General features: G+C 42.5%; 2 protein-coding genes across 6 annotated transcripts in view; one reads left to right on the top strand and one right to left on the bottom strand.

Annotated features, from left to right (window-relative positions):
- Positions 1–17,041, top strand: part of LOC135245998 (protein FAM180A-like) — a 47,152-nt gene that overhangs the window by 3,321 nt on the left and 26,790 nt on the right. For 3 of the 5 annotated variants that reach the window (XM_064319478.1, XM_064319477.1, XM_064319480.1), the window contains exon 2: positions 7,787–7,883. The gene's annotated coding sequence lies outside the window, so the exon portion shown is untranslated. Of the gene's footprint in view, positions 1–1,751; positions 1,898–7,786; positions 7,884–17,041 lie in introns of those variants that run through there. The other 2 variants (XM_064319476.1, XM_064319482.1) reach the window with 2 other exon arrangements.
- Positions 2,176–4,918, bottom strand: LOC135245996 (muscarinic acetylcholine receptor M2-like). The gene has a single exon (XM_064319474.1). The coding sequence runs from the start codon at positions 4,882–4,884 to the stop codon at positions 3,592–3,594; it is 1,293 nt and encodes a 430-aa protein (XP_064175544.1). The 5' UTR covers positions 4,885–4,918; the 3' UTR covers positions 2,176–3,591.

The raw sequence follows: 17,041 nt of genomic DNA, 5'->3' as shown, positions 1-17,041 counted from the left end.
CAGGGCGGGGAACTTCAGTTTCCTTCCGTTCTTTAGAGCCGTCAGCAGACTTCCCTTTGCAGAGCAGTACCCCCGGAACTCTTCAACCCAGAAATGTAGTGTGTTCTCATTTAATACATCTATTACCCGCTTGTAATATATGTATTAAATAATAAAGTCATCATAAACTAGAATGTTAAAGGAAGGGCTCCATATGAGGTTTACGCAAAGAGCAGGTACTGTAGAATGGCACAGTTTCACAAGAAATTTAAATTTTCTGACAAACACACTAACAAACAGCCTCTTTGATAATTGCCTAATAAACACATGTATATGGTGCCTGCTGCCTGCAGTCTCTGCTTGTTTTTCTGAAGTACTACTGCATGTTCTGTGCTGGATGTGTTAAATTCCTTCCAGTTTTCTGTGTTGTAGTTCAGATCAAAGGAAACGGAGGTATGGCTGGTCCATAGGAGGCAAATGCGCGTTTGTGTCTACCACGGGGCTGTTGGGATGGCTTGGGATTCCGGGATTAGTTTGGCTGCCCTTCCTTTTGATGCTTCCTGCTCCCTCTTCCACTGCTTCTGAGCTCAAGACAAAAAATCCTCACGTCCCTGGGAAAAGTCAAGGCGCGCTGATGTTGTGCAGAGAGCTGCAGTCTTCCGTATGTGAACTTTGTCTAACAGGCAGTGTTGGGTCCCCTCTGCAAAGGGTGACTTTTCTTTGCATTGGCAAATTCACTTATCGCTAACTCCTGCCCATCTTGGTTACTGTTGCTAACTCAGTTGCGCTAAACAATTGGGTTTCATATCAGAACTTTTGCGTTGTGCATGTGGGGCGCGGTGATAGGCTGCCCTGTCCCACCGTCGGCACAGGTGTACTGTTACCACCATGGCCTGCTGGGCTTCAAAGGCAGGTTTGATGCTCGCCGTCTGGTTCAGTTAATTGGCTGAGCAGCCTTGTCTTTTCTGGGAAAGAGTATCCCATTCTTAAACACCATTCATCACAGCTGTGACACCTGTCTCTCAGTCACGGAAACTCATTTAGGCTTTCGGACTTCACTAAGGACAGACAAGAGCAGGATCTGTGCTGTCTGCTCTAACTTTTTGCTGATTTCATAATTGTATTTTTTTTAAGTGATAAAATATTTTGAATATTTTCTTTTAAATGTAGCTAGCTCTCTTTCAAAAACGCATGCATATGCTTTAGCTGCTTGTTGCGATGAAATGTTATCATGAGCGTTGTCATGCATTGCCCCACAATATGACTAAAACTGTTGCGAAAGTGACCCGCAGTAACCTTGGCGGCTGTTCTGTGAGTTGGTTGCAAGTGGTGTAAGGGTGGAACGTAAGGATTTTGAACGTGTTAGGCAGCATGTCTTCAGTGTTAAAATCAAGCTCGGGGCTTGTGTTCATGTGGATGTGCCAATCACTCCCCACACACTGGATATCAGCAGGCTTACGAGGCTGATTTGTAAATCCTGTGGCCAGCCAGCTGCTTTTCCTAGATGTGCTCTTCAGAAAGCACAGTGATTTGCATCATTGTATAGTCCCTTGTTTAGTTCCCGCATTTGTTTGAGAATGCTTCCCAGATCAAAAAAAAAAAAACAGTGTACACACTGTCTTTGACCAGAGCGCCTGTTTGACTTCTGGGAAATTATTCTGACTCAGTGTGAGTGAGGGAGGTGGCTGTGTAATGTGTAAATAAATTCTGTTCAAATGTTGGTCCCGAATCCTTTGCTTAGCTTCGGCAATTGATATTGCTGTTTGCCAAAGCATCCAGGAGAGGGAGCTGTAATGCAAGTTCCAGGCCAAGCTGCTGAGCTTGCCCCCAATAGCTGTCGTTCATTTTTAGCTATCTCTGCAACTCTTCGCCAAAGTTTCAGACGTTGCATAGCCTGTACACATTTTCCCTTACAAAGGTATGCATTCATGTGCACTTCAACATACAAAAAAGAAAATGCTGAGTTACTAGTTTCGTACAGAAAGCAAATAACTACTTTCTATAGTTTACATAAAACAACACATTTCCTTAATAACCTTGCTTGGTCCAAAATGATTCAGCATCAAAACAATGGGAAGTTACAAGTAAAAAACAGGTCATATACCAAAGTAGAGCTACCCAAGTTTTTCTGCTTTGGTGGACTTACCTTGACCCTTGGATTTCCCATTCCACATATACGGAAAAATAACAACTCACTTCAGAATTGTCAGTTTATTTTAATTAACCACATATGGATTACAAATTCAAAGTGTGGTCAAGTAGGTTGACAAACTTAGTAAAGCTACATTCTGTGTAATTAAAGATCACTATCTAACTTTACAAAACTGATAGCCAGTTTATGTAAAGTTTCAGAAGATAGATCTGGGCCAGTGTATGGATTAATAACTGCAGCACAGTGGCATTTACAATGATGTAATTGGTAGGGAAATTAAGAGGAAGACAATGAAGACAAATCTATTGCAGCTGTAGTTATAGGAGAGTGGTGGTAACGGGGGATTGGTGTGTGATTACAGGACAGTGGTAAAAATTGAGAAGTGATGATAATGGGTAAAATTATGTTGTTAAACTGAACCCAGTGACACCATGGAGTGAATTAGTGGAAAACAGAGGAACAGCATCCTTCACAAATCTGTTTTATTTCTCATTTGATGGAAGCCTTTTCTGTAGAATATGGCAACATGTTTAGAATCTATAATACATTTTATGAATCTAATATTACATGTGTTTGACAACGCGGGTGAAATTGCTTGGTGCCATGGAAATTGTAAATTGATGATTGATGGTTATTTTGAATTATATAATGGTATTGACATCTTAAAAAGAAATTGATGAAAAAAGTAAAAAATAATAAATGTTAAATTGCATACAAACACCAAGACATGCTCACAGACAGACATACGCGTGTACGCGTCCACAAAAGTGAGCTTGTTGGTACACGCCTATAAATATGGGCTAGCAAAGATGCGCATGTTGTATAGTTGCATGCGTGCACATACACATGCTTGTAAATCATTCTCTTTCTTTCATACTTTCTTGAATATACTGAATTAACATGCGCATGGAATATGTCATATTCACACAAACACACACACGCACGCATACTCTAATGTACACACTCCCATATACGTGGATGCATGCACATTTCACACTCGCACTGGCTTTGACCTCATTCTTTTTCCATGTGTTCCTTCTTAGAGAGCGGAAACGGATATTAATTGGAAAAGTCTTTCTGGTGCATCAGTAAATAGTTACATTTATCGTACGTGACTTTAGTAATAATTTTCAATAATGGAAAATTCATATCAGATGAAACTATAAACTACTTATTGATGCACTGTTTCTGAGCACTGTTTGTGTGTCATGAATGTGCGCAGATTCTTATTACATCTCAGCTGTGTCGTAAATGTTCTTGTTTTTAAATTGAGAATTATTAGGCTTACAAATGTGTGTGGTTTTATATTACATGTATAGGTATTTGTTCTTTAGTCCTTCTAGCTCTTGAGCTTGTACATGTAGTTGTTTACAGTGATACAAGAGAATAGATTTCTTTTTAGATCAATGTAAGAAAAATGACAGAAAATACCACAACCTGTAACACACACACATCTCTGTTTATCTACCCAAGCGATTGTCCTTGTACTGGCAGAGCAGGAGTTGTTTGAAGGTTTTTTTGAAGGTGGCGTTGCAGAGGGCGTAGCAGGCAGGGTTGATGGTGCTGTTGATGTAGCAGAGCCAGTAGCCAAGGATCCACACAGCGTTGGGAATGCAGGTGGAGCAGAAGGTGTTCAAGAGCACCATGACGTTATAGGGTGTCCACGTGACCACGAAGGCGACCAGGATGGCCATGATGGTGCGCGTCACCTTTTTTTCACGCGACTGCGCCGCGCTCTTCTTGAGCTGCTGCTTTGTCACCGTGACGATGGTGCGCACCGCGAGGTTTCGGGTGGCCATAGCGATGCCGTTTCTCCCAGGCTGCCCCGGCCTCCTGTCACTCAGGCGTGAGTCGGAGCTCTGAGCCCCTCCCACCTCCTCCTGCCCGCCCCCGACCCCGCCTACTGTGCGAGGGGCGCCGCCATTCCGGCTCCTGTCTGTGCCCTGGGTTTCCACGTCATCGTCGTCATCGTCGGGGGTGGAAATGTGGTCTCCAACCTCGGTGCTGGATGGGTTCTCCTGTTTTGATCCTGAGGGCTCGTACTTGCCCGTCTTAACCCGGCTTTTGCTGGCCCTGGAGACCTGCCAGTACAGTATCGCCATGATGGCGACAGGCAGGTAGAAGGCAGCGATGGCGGTACTAAAGGTGATGGTTGGGTTGGAGAAGAACTGGATGTAGCATTCTGTCTCCGGCACAGTCCGCACACCCACAATGAATTGCCAGAACAGGATGGCCGGTGCCCACAGGACGAAGGAAAGGACCCAGGCCACCGCGATCATCATGCCCGCCATCTTGGTGGTCCTTTTCATCGGGTAGCTGAGCGGTTTGGTGACACTGAAGTAACGGTCGAAGCTGATGATGAGGAGGTTCATGACAGAGGCGTTGCTGACCACATAGTCCAGGGCCAGCCATAGGTCACACACCACGGGTCCCAGGGGCCAGTAGCCAATCACAATGTAGACTGTGTACAGGTTCATGGAGCTTACCCCAATGATCAGGTCTGCACATGCCAGGCTGAAGAGGAAGTAGTTGTTTATGGTCTGCAGGTTCCTGTTGAGTATTATTGAAAGCATGACCAGGATGTTCCCAATAATCGTGACCAGGCTGAGAGACCCTGCCACCAGGACTATGAACACCACCTCCACTGCCTGGTAGGGGGCCTCTGGCAGCAGGGTGGCTGTGTCATTGCCCACTGAGGAGTTGGAGACATTGGAGGCGGTGGAGAGGGCAAGCTTGCTGGTTTTCAGCTCCATCTGTTCTGACCTCTTCAGCTGTCAGCTCAGCCCCTAAACCTTCAGACAAGAGAATAAAAATATTTTTAAGCACTGTGATTGCGAATTTGAAATCATATTGTGCGTTATATTTATATTATATAAATTTTTATGAAAAGAACTTAGTCTTTCCAGCCAGTTACACCACTCCCTCTCATAACATAAACATAATAAAGATAACTTGGCCTACATTCAAACATATGTGGCTGTTCTGTGAGTTCATTGCAAGTGGTGGAACGTATGAATTTTGAACGTGTTACCCTACCAACAAAGACAGTCGTTACAGCTTCAGGGTGAGTAAGTGTGGCATGCTGCAAGCATTGTACTGTTTGCAGCCAGTCAGCTTACAGTTTATGAAACATTATTTTTTTTAAAGAAATGTGTAGGTGTGTCGGTGAAAACTTGAACAGTAAACTTGTAAATTTATCCTCTTGGGTTACCACAGATTATAAATAATGAACTCTCAATAAATGTTTATTTTTAAAGGCTCGGCGAATTCTCCACTGTATTCACACTTTTATTGGCTGCTTAATACTGTATTCATAATAATATATTATGAGACACAAAATGCACATAGCTGCATAACCATGTCCAGAATTTGGTTTGATTTGAGCTGTTTCAAGGATGGGAATATTTCGTGATTTTGACCATGGTGGATGTTTTCACATCTTTTAGTGTGACGAGTTAGCTGGCAGTCTGCTGTGCATGCTGTTTGTTCATGCTCACTCTTTGTTGATTGTTAAAAAGTTGTTAACTGGGCGGTAACTGGGCGTCCGCAGCATGTCTTCAGTGTTAAAATCAAGCTCGGGGCTTGTGTTCATGTGGATGTGCCAATCACTCCCCACACACTGGATATCAGCAGGCTTTACGAGGCTGATTTGTAAATCCTGTGGCCAGCCAGCTGCTTTTCCTAGATGTGAAGAGGAAAAACATAGTGACTTGCGTCATTGTGTAGTCCCTTATTTAGTTCCCGCATTTGTTTGAGAAGGCTTCCCAGAGTTTAAAAAAAAAATTGTGTACGCACTGTCTTTGACCTGAGCACCTCATTCTGAATTCTGGATTTATTATTCTGCAGCCAAATCCTGAGCAGTGTATTGATTTGCACACGTAAATAGTTTTAATCTATGCATTGTTTTTGCCAGCTCTCTGCAGCACAATCATGCAAGTCACCATTGGCAGAGCAGTCAAACATGACAGTACTGTTCTGTTGTGGTTACGATAATAGTAGGCTCATATCCTGATGTTCTAGGGGTAAGGTCCCACATGGTGAATTTATGGTATTTATACTTGACCTTAGATACATTAACCTTGGTAATAAGCCTAAATATAAAAGAAAAGAAAAAGAGAAAAAAAAATAGTACAATGTATAACAATGTCTGGTTTGCAAAAATAAGGAGTAAAGTGCAGCCTTTATAATAAGGAGTTATCCAAACACCATCTGCCAACTACCATCTGCACAGTATCTTGCTCACCTGTCTTGGCTGATACTTCTGCATCTAATATTAGGAAAAGCTTCAAGTTATGCAAAATGAAGCCTGTTGGCTCCTACTGGGATGTTCTTGTTAGACCCCAACATTTCCAATGCACAATGACCTAAAATGGTCATCTGTGAAGAGGAAGCTCGACGTAAGGACACTTTGTCTTCACGGAGTCTGGGGAGCCCACTGACAATACATCATGAGCTTCTCCCCACAACACAAGGCGTCATTACACAACTAGATATGCAGCGACCAGACAAAACTTTCCATTTACCAGCAACAAAAATAACGTGTGAGAAGCATACGTTTACACATGGCGCTGCAACGCTGTGGCAGGGCTTATATCCAGAACTGCAGTGAATCAGGGATAGACTAGTTATCAAGAGACAGGTCACGATGTAAGTGCAGCTCTCCTGCTGGACCCTCGTGTTCAGTAGTGCCGCATGTCCAGAGAGGCTGGTGCATCTGTGCCAGCCGGTTTGGGCTCACTGAGTCTACACCTTGTCAACATTTCTATGGCTTTTAAAAAAACATTTAAAAAAAAAAGAGTTTGTGGATGTTTTCTCAGTCAGTTACGTCTGGAGTTCACTGTGCGCTTTAGTGCATCGACAGAATCTGAGCATTCCCTCCGGCCAAAACCCAGTTCTGTTTTTTCACTCTCACGAATGTGCTCATTTAAAACAGGACTGAGATGCAGCAGTCCTCCTATCGGCCGCAGAATCTACCAGCTGCTTCCAGACAGTTCTCAGGAATAAAACCCTGTTAGCTGTGAACGCACTGGCCCCAGTAATGACATTTTCCTCCAAACCGGGGCGTACATTAACCAGGCCCGCGCTACCAAATACCTCACGCTTAGATCAAGAATGCCTGAGCATTTCAGCTCAGTCTTGTGCCCGGGGTGAACAGTGAAACCCATAGTGGATTCCTCGGGGGTTAGCTCACTCAGATTTAAGGACACATTTGCAGTGTGTTCTTTATTGATGAGTTAGTGAGGGCTATCATATTCATTCGGTTAGCTTTGTCTGGTATTCTGGTGTTGTCTTATCTTATGAGTTATGACTATTATATTGCATTAGTGTTCTTATTTGCATTAACAACAGCACTTAACACAGACATTTTGTGAGCTGGAACGCTACATTGCCTTTATTTTATACATCTACTTGTATATCGCAAACATCCAAATGCAAATAAGAAAATCTGTCAGTGGCAAAAGCAGTCCCAGTGGAGTTTGGTAATGACTTGTCTTAGGATAATAATAATGAAAATAATTATAATAACGAGCGAAAAGCCAACAAGAACTCTACATGTCCGCAGTGACAGACGTTTGTTGGCGTTTCTTGGGGTGGAGACTGTCCTCTTATTCTCTTATTTGGCTGGTAATTGTAAATTCTGTTTTGTGCTTTAAGGAAATGAAACACCTGGGGACATCAAAAACCATGAGAGGTCCAGAACAGCGAGAGAAGGAAATTACCTTAGTGTGCCTGTGGCTTCCCAAATGGCAAGGTAATAATGAGAAAGTGGGGTCTGTCTCTCTCTCTCTCTCTCTCTCCTCGCTCTCTCTCTCGCTCATCCTCATCTGCTTCTTTTTCCATCTTTCTTTTTCTCAGTCTTGTTTATGGCCTCTCTTTTTCCCTCTCATTCTTTTCTTGGCTCTAACTGAATGGCTTTATGTCATATTAATTAGATTGAATATACCCTTTTCATGAGAAATGCTGAAATACTGTGGGGGCTTTTTGTCAGATGTTATTTTATTTTTCTTATTTTTATTTTACATTTAGTTATGTAACATATTTAGCTAATGTGTCTCAAATTAATCTTGTTTCAGTTACTCACGTTTTTCATTTTCTTGTTCTCTCATTGAATATCTTACATTTTCTTTGTTAGAGCTGAATACCTGTCTGTAATACTAATTAGCTTTAGAGGATCGTGAAAACAGAAACTGTTTATTCAAAAACTTTTGCCTGTATCTCTCTGCGAAGAATAATGCCTCAAATGAGCCACATGCATAACGTAGGATGAACTGATCCATATCCATCATTATAATTAAACTTATAGCTAACGACAGTTCAATCATGTCTGATTAGATTCAGCTAGAAACAACACAAGCAGAAGGGGTTGTTTCTGACCAGCCTGAGACATGACTGTCGTTATATTAGGAGAGCCGTGGACACGCGGCCCGTTTGGTATAAGTATCCGATGTGGGGTGGATTGGGTTATTTCTAAACGGAATGTGTGGGGAAAAAGTACGTGACGCAGTCCAGGATTTTGAAAATGCTGTATTTTGAATATATTGGACTAAAAACATTTCCCCAATGGTGATATCCACTGTCTCAGAAAACTTAAGAATGCCATTATGTACTTTACTCATAGGAGGATGTTGCTTTCTGCTGAGCATAGGCTTTTTTAAAACTTCTAAAAGATGTTGAATAGTTTACCTTCGATACCACACAAGATACTACTGGCACCAACAGCATATCACAGTTTTAATATAAATAGCTGTAATTATCACTTGAGTTGAAGAAAGGAGATTCAGGGCCAGAAGAAAAATTATGAATCATGTGGGATCCATTTAAACCACTGGGATTAATTTGAATTATTTCCAAGCATAATTGTTTTATTGATTTGATTAATCTTGATTTATTTGATTATAGATCCCATTAACAAAGCCAAAAATTGAGTTTTCAGACTATACTTTATATTAAATTAAGAAGACTCTGGCTGTTCTATGCAAACTTGGAGCCATAAATCTTTGGGGAAGTGCAGCTGTTCCCTTGAGTAAGGTATAGGGTAACTTTCATGTCAACACTTCTGTTGAGTGCATTCACTGTTCCTTATTTATGATTCTTGTATCGCTGATTTTTGGTGCACACAAACACATGCACGCGTACACACACAGAGAAGAGGTAACAGCAATTATTTGTCTTTCTGAGTTGAAAGAAGGCTGCTGTTTTCTATATATTGCAAGAATATGTGTGTATATTATATGCAAATTATGCTCTTGGCGTAGTTGGTAAAATAATTTTCAGTGAGTGAAGGGTGTGTAGCAGAGATAATGGACTATTCAAGAACATAAAATCTAAATGCCGTGATAACTATATCACTCTCTTCCTTTTGCTGCACTGCCCATAAGTCAATCACTCTTCTGACTACACTCTCGATAAACCAATCACCCTTCTGATGACACTCCCCATGAGCCAATCACTCTTCTGACTACACTTTCCGTAAGCCAATCACTCTCCTCTGAACTTGATATAAACCAGTCACTCTTCTCTGATTAAACTCCCGATCAACCAATCTCTTTGGAGGGTGACAGAAAGAGTGCAGTGGAAGGATGGAGAGCGTATGAGTGAGGGAGACGGAGAGCTAACAAGATGGCGTGATAGAAAGAAATGAAGGTGGATGTGCATGACAAAGCTTGTCTTTGTTGTAGCAAACTCAGAACCTTTTGCAATGCGGTTCTGTCTGTGTTCTAAATCGCAGCAACCTCTCTTCTGGTTAGTTCCTATTTGCTGCTTCAACCTTAATGTGTTTTTATGCTGAGCTTCCTACCAGGGGTGCAAAACAAGGGTGCCGTGACTGAATCCTCATCCACTCCACGTGGAGTAGTCTTTTCTGAGACGTGTTTTAACGGCACAAAAATCACAAGCATCCGCACTCACATTTATCCTCCTCATTTCTCATTCTTCCTCAGTTTCCCCTCTCTCGAAAACTCATCATTCATAACTCTCCCCTGCTGTCGGCTTATGAAAAAATGTATCGTGTGCGTACTGTAAGAAACGTTTTTTTTTTTATTAAGGAGCACGAGGTCTGAGTTTTCTTAACCAATTTAGGTAAAGAGTTTCAATGGTGCAAGGTGTCAGGGGAAAATATGTAATAGTTTACAGCTTGGCTCTAGGCCTTAATAACCGAATGTGTAATTTACAGCTTGGCTCTAGGCCTTCGTGACAAATTGTGGTATCTCGCCCCCCGCCCCCGCCTCCGCCCACTATGGAGGCAGGACACTCCAGGATCTGTTCTCCAGACCTTGGCCATTAGGAGAGCAAGCTTTGTCATGGAAGGGTTTTAACCCTTTATGGTGTGAGGTCACAGACATGTGATTAGAATGTGCTTAACTGAACATTCTTACACTGATGTAACAATCGCTAGCTGCTAATTGAAAGCAGTGGAGTTCTAGAACACTGATTTATAATTTTGAAGGAAAAAAACCTGCATAAACTAACTCTTCAGTAGGTATACTGAAAGTCAGTTAGAAGATGGTGTTGTTTTTACCCTTGACTGTGGCCATCAGCTCTTATACATTTTGAGTGCGCAGACAACAAAAAGCTACCTTTTAGTCATTTTTAAAATTTGACATTTGTATTATTAATAAAGTAAATATGCAATGTTGTATGAATACAAAAATTATAATATAGAACTTCCATTTGCTTTCTGTTTTTACTTTTAACTATTCTCTCTGTGTCCCTTTTTTTTTCTCTTCCTTATGGGTGACAAAAATCTGTATTCGATTCTGAATGGTCTTGCTTGAAGTGATCACCTGCCCGATATCTCTTATTGTAAAACAGCACTCCGCTGTATCACATTACCCCCTTGCCACTTTGACTAAACGTTCGCACTAACAACGAACTCTTCGCGCTGAAGCATGACATGATTCATATGACAAAACCCATGAACAACTCGCTAACGAAAAGTGGACAGTTTTGTTCCACCGTCAAACCCCAGGAATACGCATTTGACTCACCATTTAGAAACGTTAATAGAAAATGTGGATGAAAATGTATGGCAAATGCATGGCAAATTGACCATTATTAGCCTAATAAGAAAATAATAGGGTTTAAGTAGGCCTACTATTCATTTACTTAATTGGTTATTTTGAAAGCAGCATGCGCAACGTGGAAAGCGTCGTCGCCAATACTACACTACTACACATGCATCTGAAGAGCAAAACATTTTGCCAGGGGAGGTATAAGACCACGAGGCATCCAACCATTTATTGACAGATGCAAAATGATTCCAGAGAGCAGATCTTTCAGACTTACTGGCGAACTATCCCCTGCGCCTAATGGTTTTCAAATCAGTCTGTTGCGCTCATTCTGCGCGTGAGCCTGGAATCAGCGGGATCTGTATTTACAGAAACACACACACATGCGGTCCTTTTGCAACACCTGTGGCATCCGCATAACTATATCCTGTGCTATTTATCGCGCTAGCTGCATGTTTCTAGTGAGCGAAATTATAGTAGCCTATGTTACCGTGCGTATATTACCACAAACTAGCTCAAATAGGTAAAATCCTGTACTCGCCGAAGCAGTGCGTAACGTGAGTGTTTGTCTATGACGGGAACAGGCATTTTTATTGCGTATTTTTCGTTTGGTTGCTTTGGAAAAAACATAAATGTTGTCGCTGAAATGGTTATTGTGAACAAAATCAATTGATGCAGTCCCAATGAGGTGTTAAACTCTAAAACGCGTGCCATGTGCGCGTGCGTAAAAGGGGGCAAACTCCCGCCACGCTTCGCTTTCTGCGCCTTATTTGTAATTCTACAATAAAAATGTAAGTGTTAGTTTTTTGGTCAAGGTTAATTAGTTGCTATTCACGATATGCCCCAGGTGAACAGTGGAGAATTAAAGCCACATGTGACTTGTGTTTTCATCCAGAAGTCCCTCTCCAGAGTTTCATACCAAGAGCAGCACAAGAACGTACATCCTTGTGCAATGGCTATGAATTAACGACCCTAAATGTTTACTTAGATTGTGGTAAATTAACAGAAGGTGGACATATTAATTTATCAACGTGTTATATACCATGTGAAATTGTGTGTCCACATGGAGTCCATGAACACCCCTTTACGATTTTGCTATCGACTGGTGCGTAAACCCACGATGTATGTTATTTCTCTGGGCCTATACATTTAAACAGTAGCCTATATGAAGTCATCTTTGCGATACATCTTAAAATACATTCTTAGCGTCGTGCGCAATTTTCTTAATGCCCTGGATATGAACGTTTGCTAAGTGTCAATCTTTTTGCTTCATATTTATGTATGTACTTTGTTTGAAACCAATATGCATCTAAAGCCAGAGACAGTAAGTTTAATATATTTAAATACATCTGTACAACAGAGAGTCGCTTTCAGAGGAAAACTGTTATTCGCGTGCGCATCAACTGTATAAGACGGGGGTAATAATGATGTTGAGTCAGAACCGGTGGAAATACTAGCCAACACATACTACATTAGAAACACCACTTTCACTGCACGACACTAAGACGACAGTAGTGTGAAATATCGCAAATTAATTAGACGTATTACATTTAAACGGTTTATATTTCGATTACCGCAAATTTGCTCTCATATTGTGTCTGTGTGGGGGAGAATCCGTCATTCGTAGCCTATATCGGAAGGCACTGGAGGGATGCGCTCTCTCCATAATAATGTCATATGCCTTTATAGATATCTTATTGCCAACACTCAGAAAACGTTGCGCATTTAAGAGAACTACATTGTACTTTTATTTTTTTAAATTACCTGTTCTCGCGGTTCCTTTACCCTCCTCCACGTGTGCCTTCAGTTCGATTGGAGTACGCAGCTGTTGGTCGGTCCCTGTCAGCCCGCGGCCGGTCTGATGGCATGCTTATGGAGTCAAGCACCGCTGAGGGACGAGTCTGTGCATCCTTACTGCCTAGAGAGAGAGAGTGCGAAGCGGAGGAAATTCAGAAGGGAGTGAGGGAGCATGTGTGGGACACGGAGACTGGGAGGCAGGTTAAGAGAGGGGGGCAGAGAGAGAAAGGGGGCAGTCCAACTGAGAGCACAACACCAGAACACATCATAATCTCTCTGGGATTTTTAATAAATATTTCCAACCTCATGAAAATATTGCGTCAGGTGCAAAAGCCACACTGAACACAAGGTCCGGCCCTGTTGTTTGGTTGATAAACACAGTGTTGTTGCACAGTGTAGGTTAGGGTACCTTCTAAAGACTCCAGTACTGAGTGGTGAGGTGGCATCATGAATCTAAACTGTAAAGTCACTGTCGGCCTTCAGGCATGGGCCTGGAGACCCATCTCTACAGACAGTTCATAACCTCCACACTTCTAACTTCCCTCTAGTTTAACTGCACTTCTTCATTCATTATAAAAAACCATAACAGTTTTTTCCTATGATAGATTTTTCTGATCACTTGAACCTACCTAAATTGGTAGCTTTCTGGCTTTCCAGTGTTTACTTGCTGTATGGCCTAGTATGGTGATGAATACATGTCCAGGTAGTTAGCTTGTGGAAGGTCTTATTCAACTAATGAAGGGCTTCGTTGATTGGTTCATTTGTTGAATCAGGTGTTGTGGCTTGCACACGATTTCGTAAGTGCCCAAAAACGGACGCTGCACTGTTCATAAGCTGACTGCAGCTGGTGCTGTTCTGTTGTCGATGTTGTTGTCCTTACTGACAATGAGAGATGTTGCGTTTTATTGCTTCAGCATTACACTATTGCTCTGTGATTCATTTAGACTCCTTACACTATTTCAGTCTTACTTATTTTGCTCTCCAGTGTATCGTCCTATAAGGCTGTGTAGCCATCTTTGCAACTCTATCTCATTTGTTGTGATCGCAAATTATTATTATTATTATTATTATTAAGACCCACACGACCTGTCCAGAACTGATGTGGTGGACTGATAATTGACCTGACCACGCCTTGTCCCAGTGAACCCACACCCTTGACCTGCTTTGTCAGGCTTTAGGCCAGGGTACACTCTGAAGCTTATTGTGACAATTTTTTCATGTGGTGTGCTATGTAAATACGATTTGATTAGATTTAATGAGTGACATGTCCTCAAAGTTCCCTGTCACCTGAGCAACATGAGTCAAAATGTCATGAGGTGCTGTGTGCTGTTGAAATGGTGTGCTGTATTGAGGCTTTCCGTGACAACTCTGGCCAGCAGGCTTGTGTTTACAGGAAGGCGAATGGTTGCTTTCTGGTGAGGTGCTTTAAGCTGAAGCACACACATACACTCACGCTCACGCACACACACACACACGCACTCATGCAAACACACACATACACACTCACCCACTCTCTCTCTCACTTAGCACCCTTCAGACAAAGGCGCCACTGTTTTCATCATCTGGTAAATGGTAAATGGACTGCATTTATATAGCGCTTTTATCCAAAGCGCTTTACAATTGATGTCATCTCCTTGTGACTCATCCCTCAACTCTTTGTCTCTTAGCAATGGGATAGACAGACAGACATTCCTTTGAAGAAACCAAAAGAGCTCATTTTATAACCATTTAATAAAGCCCCTAATGAAGCTGGCGTGTAATGCTGGAGCAGGGTAGGTTACAACTCGAGTGTTCCATTCAAGCTTGTCCGGGTGACATGTCTAATTTTTAATAATGTTTTAGAGGTTGGTGGGGGGTCAGATTATTTTTACGGCAATGATTTTGTTCACAGTGTTTAAATAATGATTATGGACTTTCTCTCATACCTTCGCCCTTTTCCAGAGAGTGTGTGTGTGTGTGTGTGTGTGTGTGTTTGTGCGCACACACGTTTGGAAGGTTCTGAATAACTCAACATTTTATTTGCAAGCGCTGCCTGTTTTGAAATCTGAATGTGTTTTCTCAGTGTCAGTTTCCTGCATTGTTTGATTGTGTAGTTTAACGTAATATATCATAAGCAATCGCATGGAGCTATAATATGAAAACAGGAGATTCCACAAAGATTCAGATCAGGATGAAACATGGAGAAATATGAAGCTGCAAATGACAAGATCATTTACAGAAAGTCCAGGGATAAGATTTCACACTCCTACTTGAAATCCTGTGAGTGTTATTCACTTCCTTTGGACAGAGCAGAGAGGCTCGACTCTGAAGGATGTGCTACAGAGATTGGGTGAAAGGGACAATTGTTTCCTTTGTGATGAGTTGACTAATCTTTGGTTAATCCATCTTATATCTTATTAATCTTATCAGATGAGAAAAGCTGAAACTTGAGTTTGCTGTGCTGCTGAGAGAGACTTTCTTTAAATAGAAGTGTCAGGGTAGCTGTGTCATATGGAGAGAGAGAAAGAGAGGAAGAGAGAGAAAGGACCTTTCAAAGGTGACGTATATAGGTTCCTTGTATTTGACAGTATTTGAATGCCTGTTTGGTGCATGTATGTACATCCAGTTTAGCCATTTGAAGCACTCTGGGCTCGCTTCCCTCCTATCACAAGTTCATCAGTAGACTGATAAGGTTTAAAATTAATTTTTTATTCTGAACAGTTAGCTTATGTTTGTAGGAGGCTATAGGTTTGTGCTGGTGGCTTGATGTGTGTATGTGTGTGTGCTTGCATGTGAATATTTATCCTGAATTAACAAGCAGCCACATTAACACCCACACACACACACTGCAGTGTAAACATTTTAGTACCAATCTAACTTTTACACGTTCCAACATGATTTTGTCTCTATGCAAACCATATCAGGGGTCCAGGCATCCAGGAATGAGTCTGACAGACAGAATACCACCTTTTATGGAAAAGGTCACACCTTTCATATGAAACATGAGCTCGGCAGTTTAAGGATGGCACATTTAGCAGATGGGTGAGAGCTGCAGGTGAGGCGGCCGCTGTCCATGGTTCTGAGGTCCTCGCTGGCTTTGGGACAGAGCAGGGGGAGCATTGTGCATGTGTGAATTATTCAGGCCAGGAAGAGGCTAATAGAATTGATAGAATATGCTAGAAAGAATGCAGACTCGGGGTGTATGTTTCAATAACGCCTGATGAAAAGAGGAGAGGAAATAGTCTGAATCCTCTGAGGCAGAGACTGCTTGGCTCGGTCATGCGCAGGGAATACACCTTGACTTGTGACCCCACCCCCCACCCCGCTGCCCAATCATGATCTTCTCTAGGTTGACAGTGCTGTGGAGTGGTTCACACCAGCTTAGATCAGGGTGGTCTGCATGTTTGAGAAGCAGATGGGGGGGGGGGAGCTCATGGTAATGAGACAGATCCTCTGGTTGGTGATGGTCATATCATGAAGACTCGTTCCTGCTTTTAATGGAATCCATCCATCCTTCCATTATCTGAAGACCTGGGGGGGGGCCTGGAAAGTCATGGCAGGTCATGGTCCACCTGGGGAATTGTCCGCGTGCGTTTGGGGGGGGGGGGGGGTGGTTGGAGTTGCTAGCTCATGCGGCGCTGCAGCGGGCGTGTCCGCTAGGCGCTCCCCTCCTCCTGTGGAAGCTGACGAAAGCCTGATGAAAGCAGCCAGCGGCAGCTGGGCTAATTAGCAATTAGCCTCGCTCACCTGTGGGTGCGTCCAGCACCCCCTCCCGGTCCCGAAGGCCTCCCAGGCTTTCAGAGGCACTGGGGACACACGCTGTGATTTTAATGTTTGGGACGTTAGTCCATTTCAGCAGTCAGTGATATCCGTGAGAAATACAGTGTAGAGAAGAATTGCTATTTGTTGCACACAGAATGTTTAAGCCAGAGCACCACGGCAGTTGAATTGAGGGCAAATTTTTTGATTGCAGTTTTTGTGCACAGTAAATTAAGTCCCCCCCCCCCCCCCACTCGTGTTTCGAGTGAACTCCCTCAGGGCTTCTCGCAGTCTGGTGTCGCAATCATCATTGGTCCTAAATCCTTTACTTAGCCTCGGCAATTGATATTGCGGTTTGCCAAAGCAT

This window comes from Anguilla rostrata, chromosome 19 (genome assembly GCF_018555375.3).
Source record: "Anguilla rostrata isolate EN2019 chromosome 19, ASM1855537v3, whole genome shotgun sequence".
In the NCBI taxonomy this organism is placed as follows: Eukaryota; Metazoa; Chordata; class Actinopteri; order Anguilliformes; family Anguillidae; genus Anguilla; species Anguilla rostrata.
This window is presented reverse-complemented; position numbering and strand designations above follow the sequence as displayed.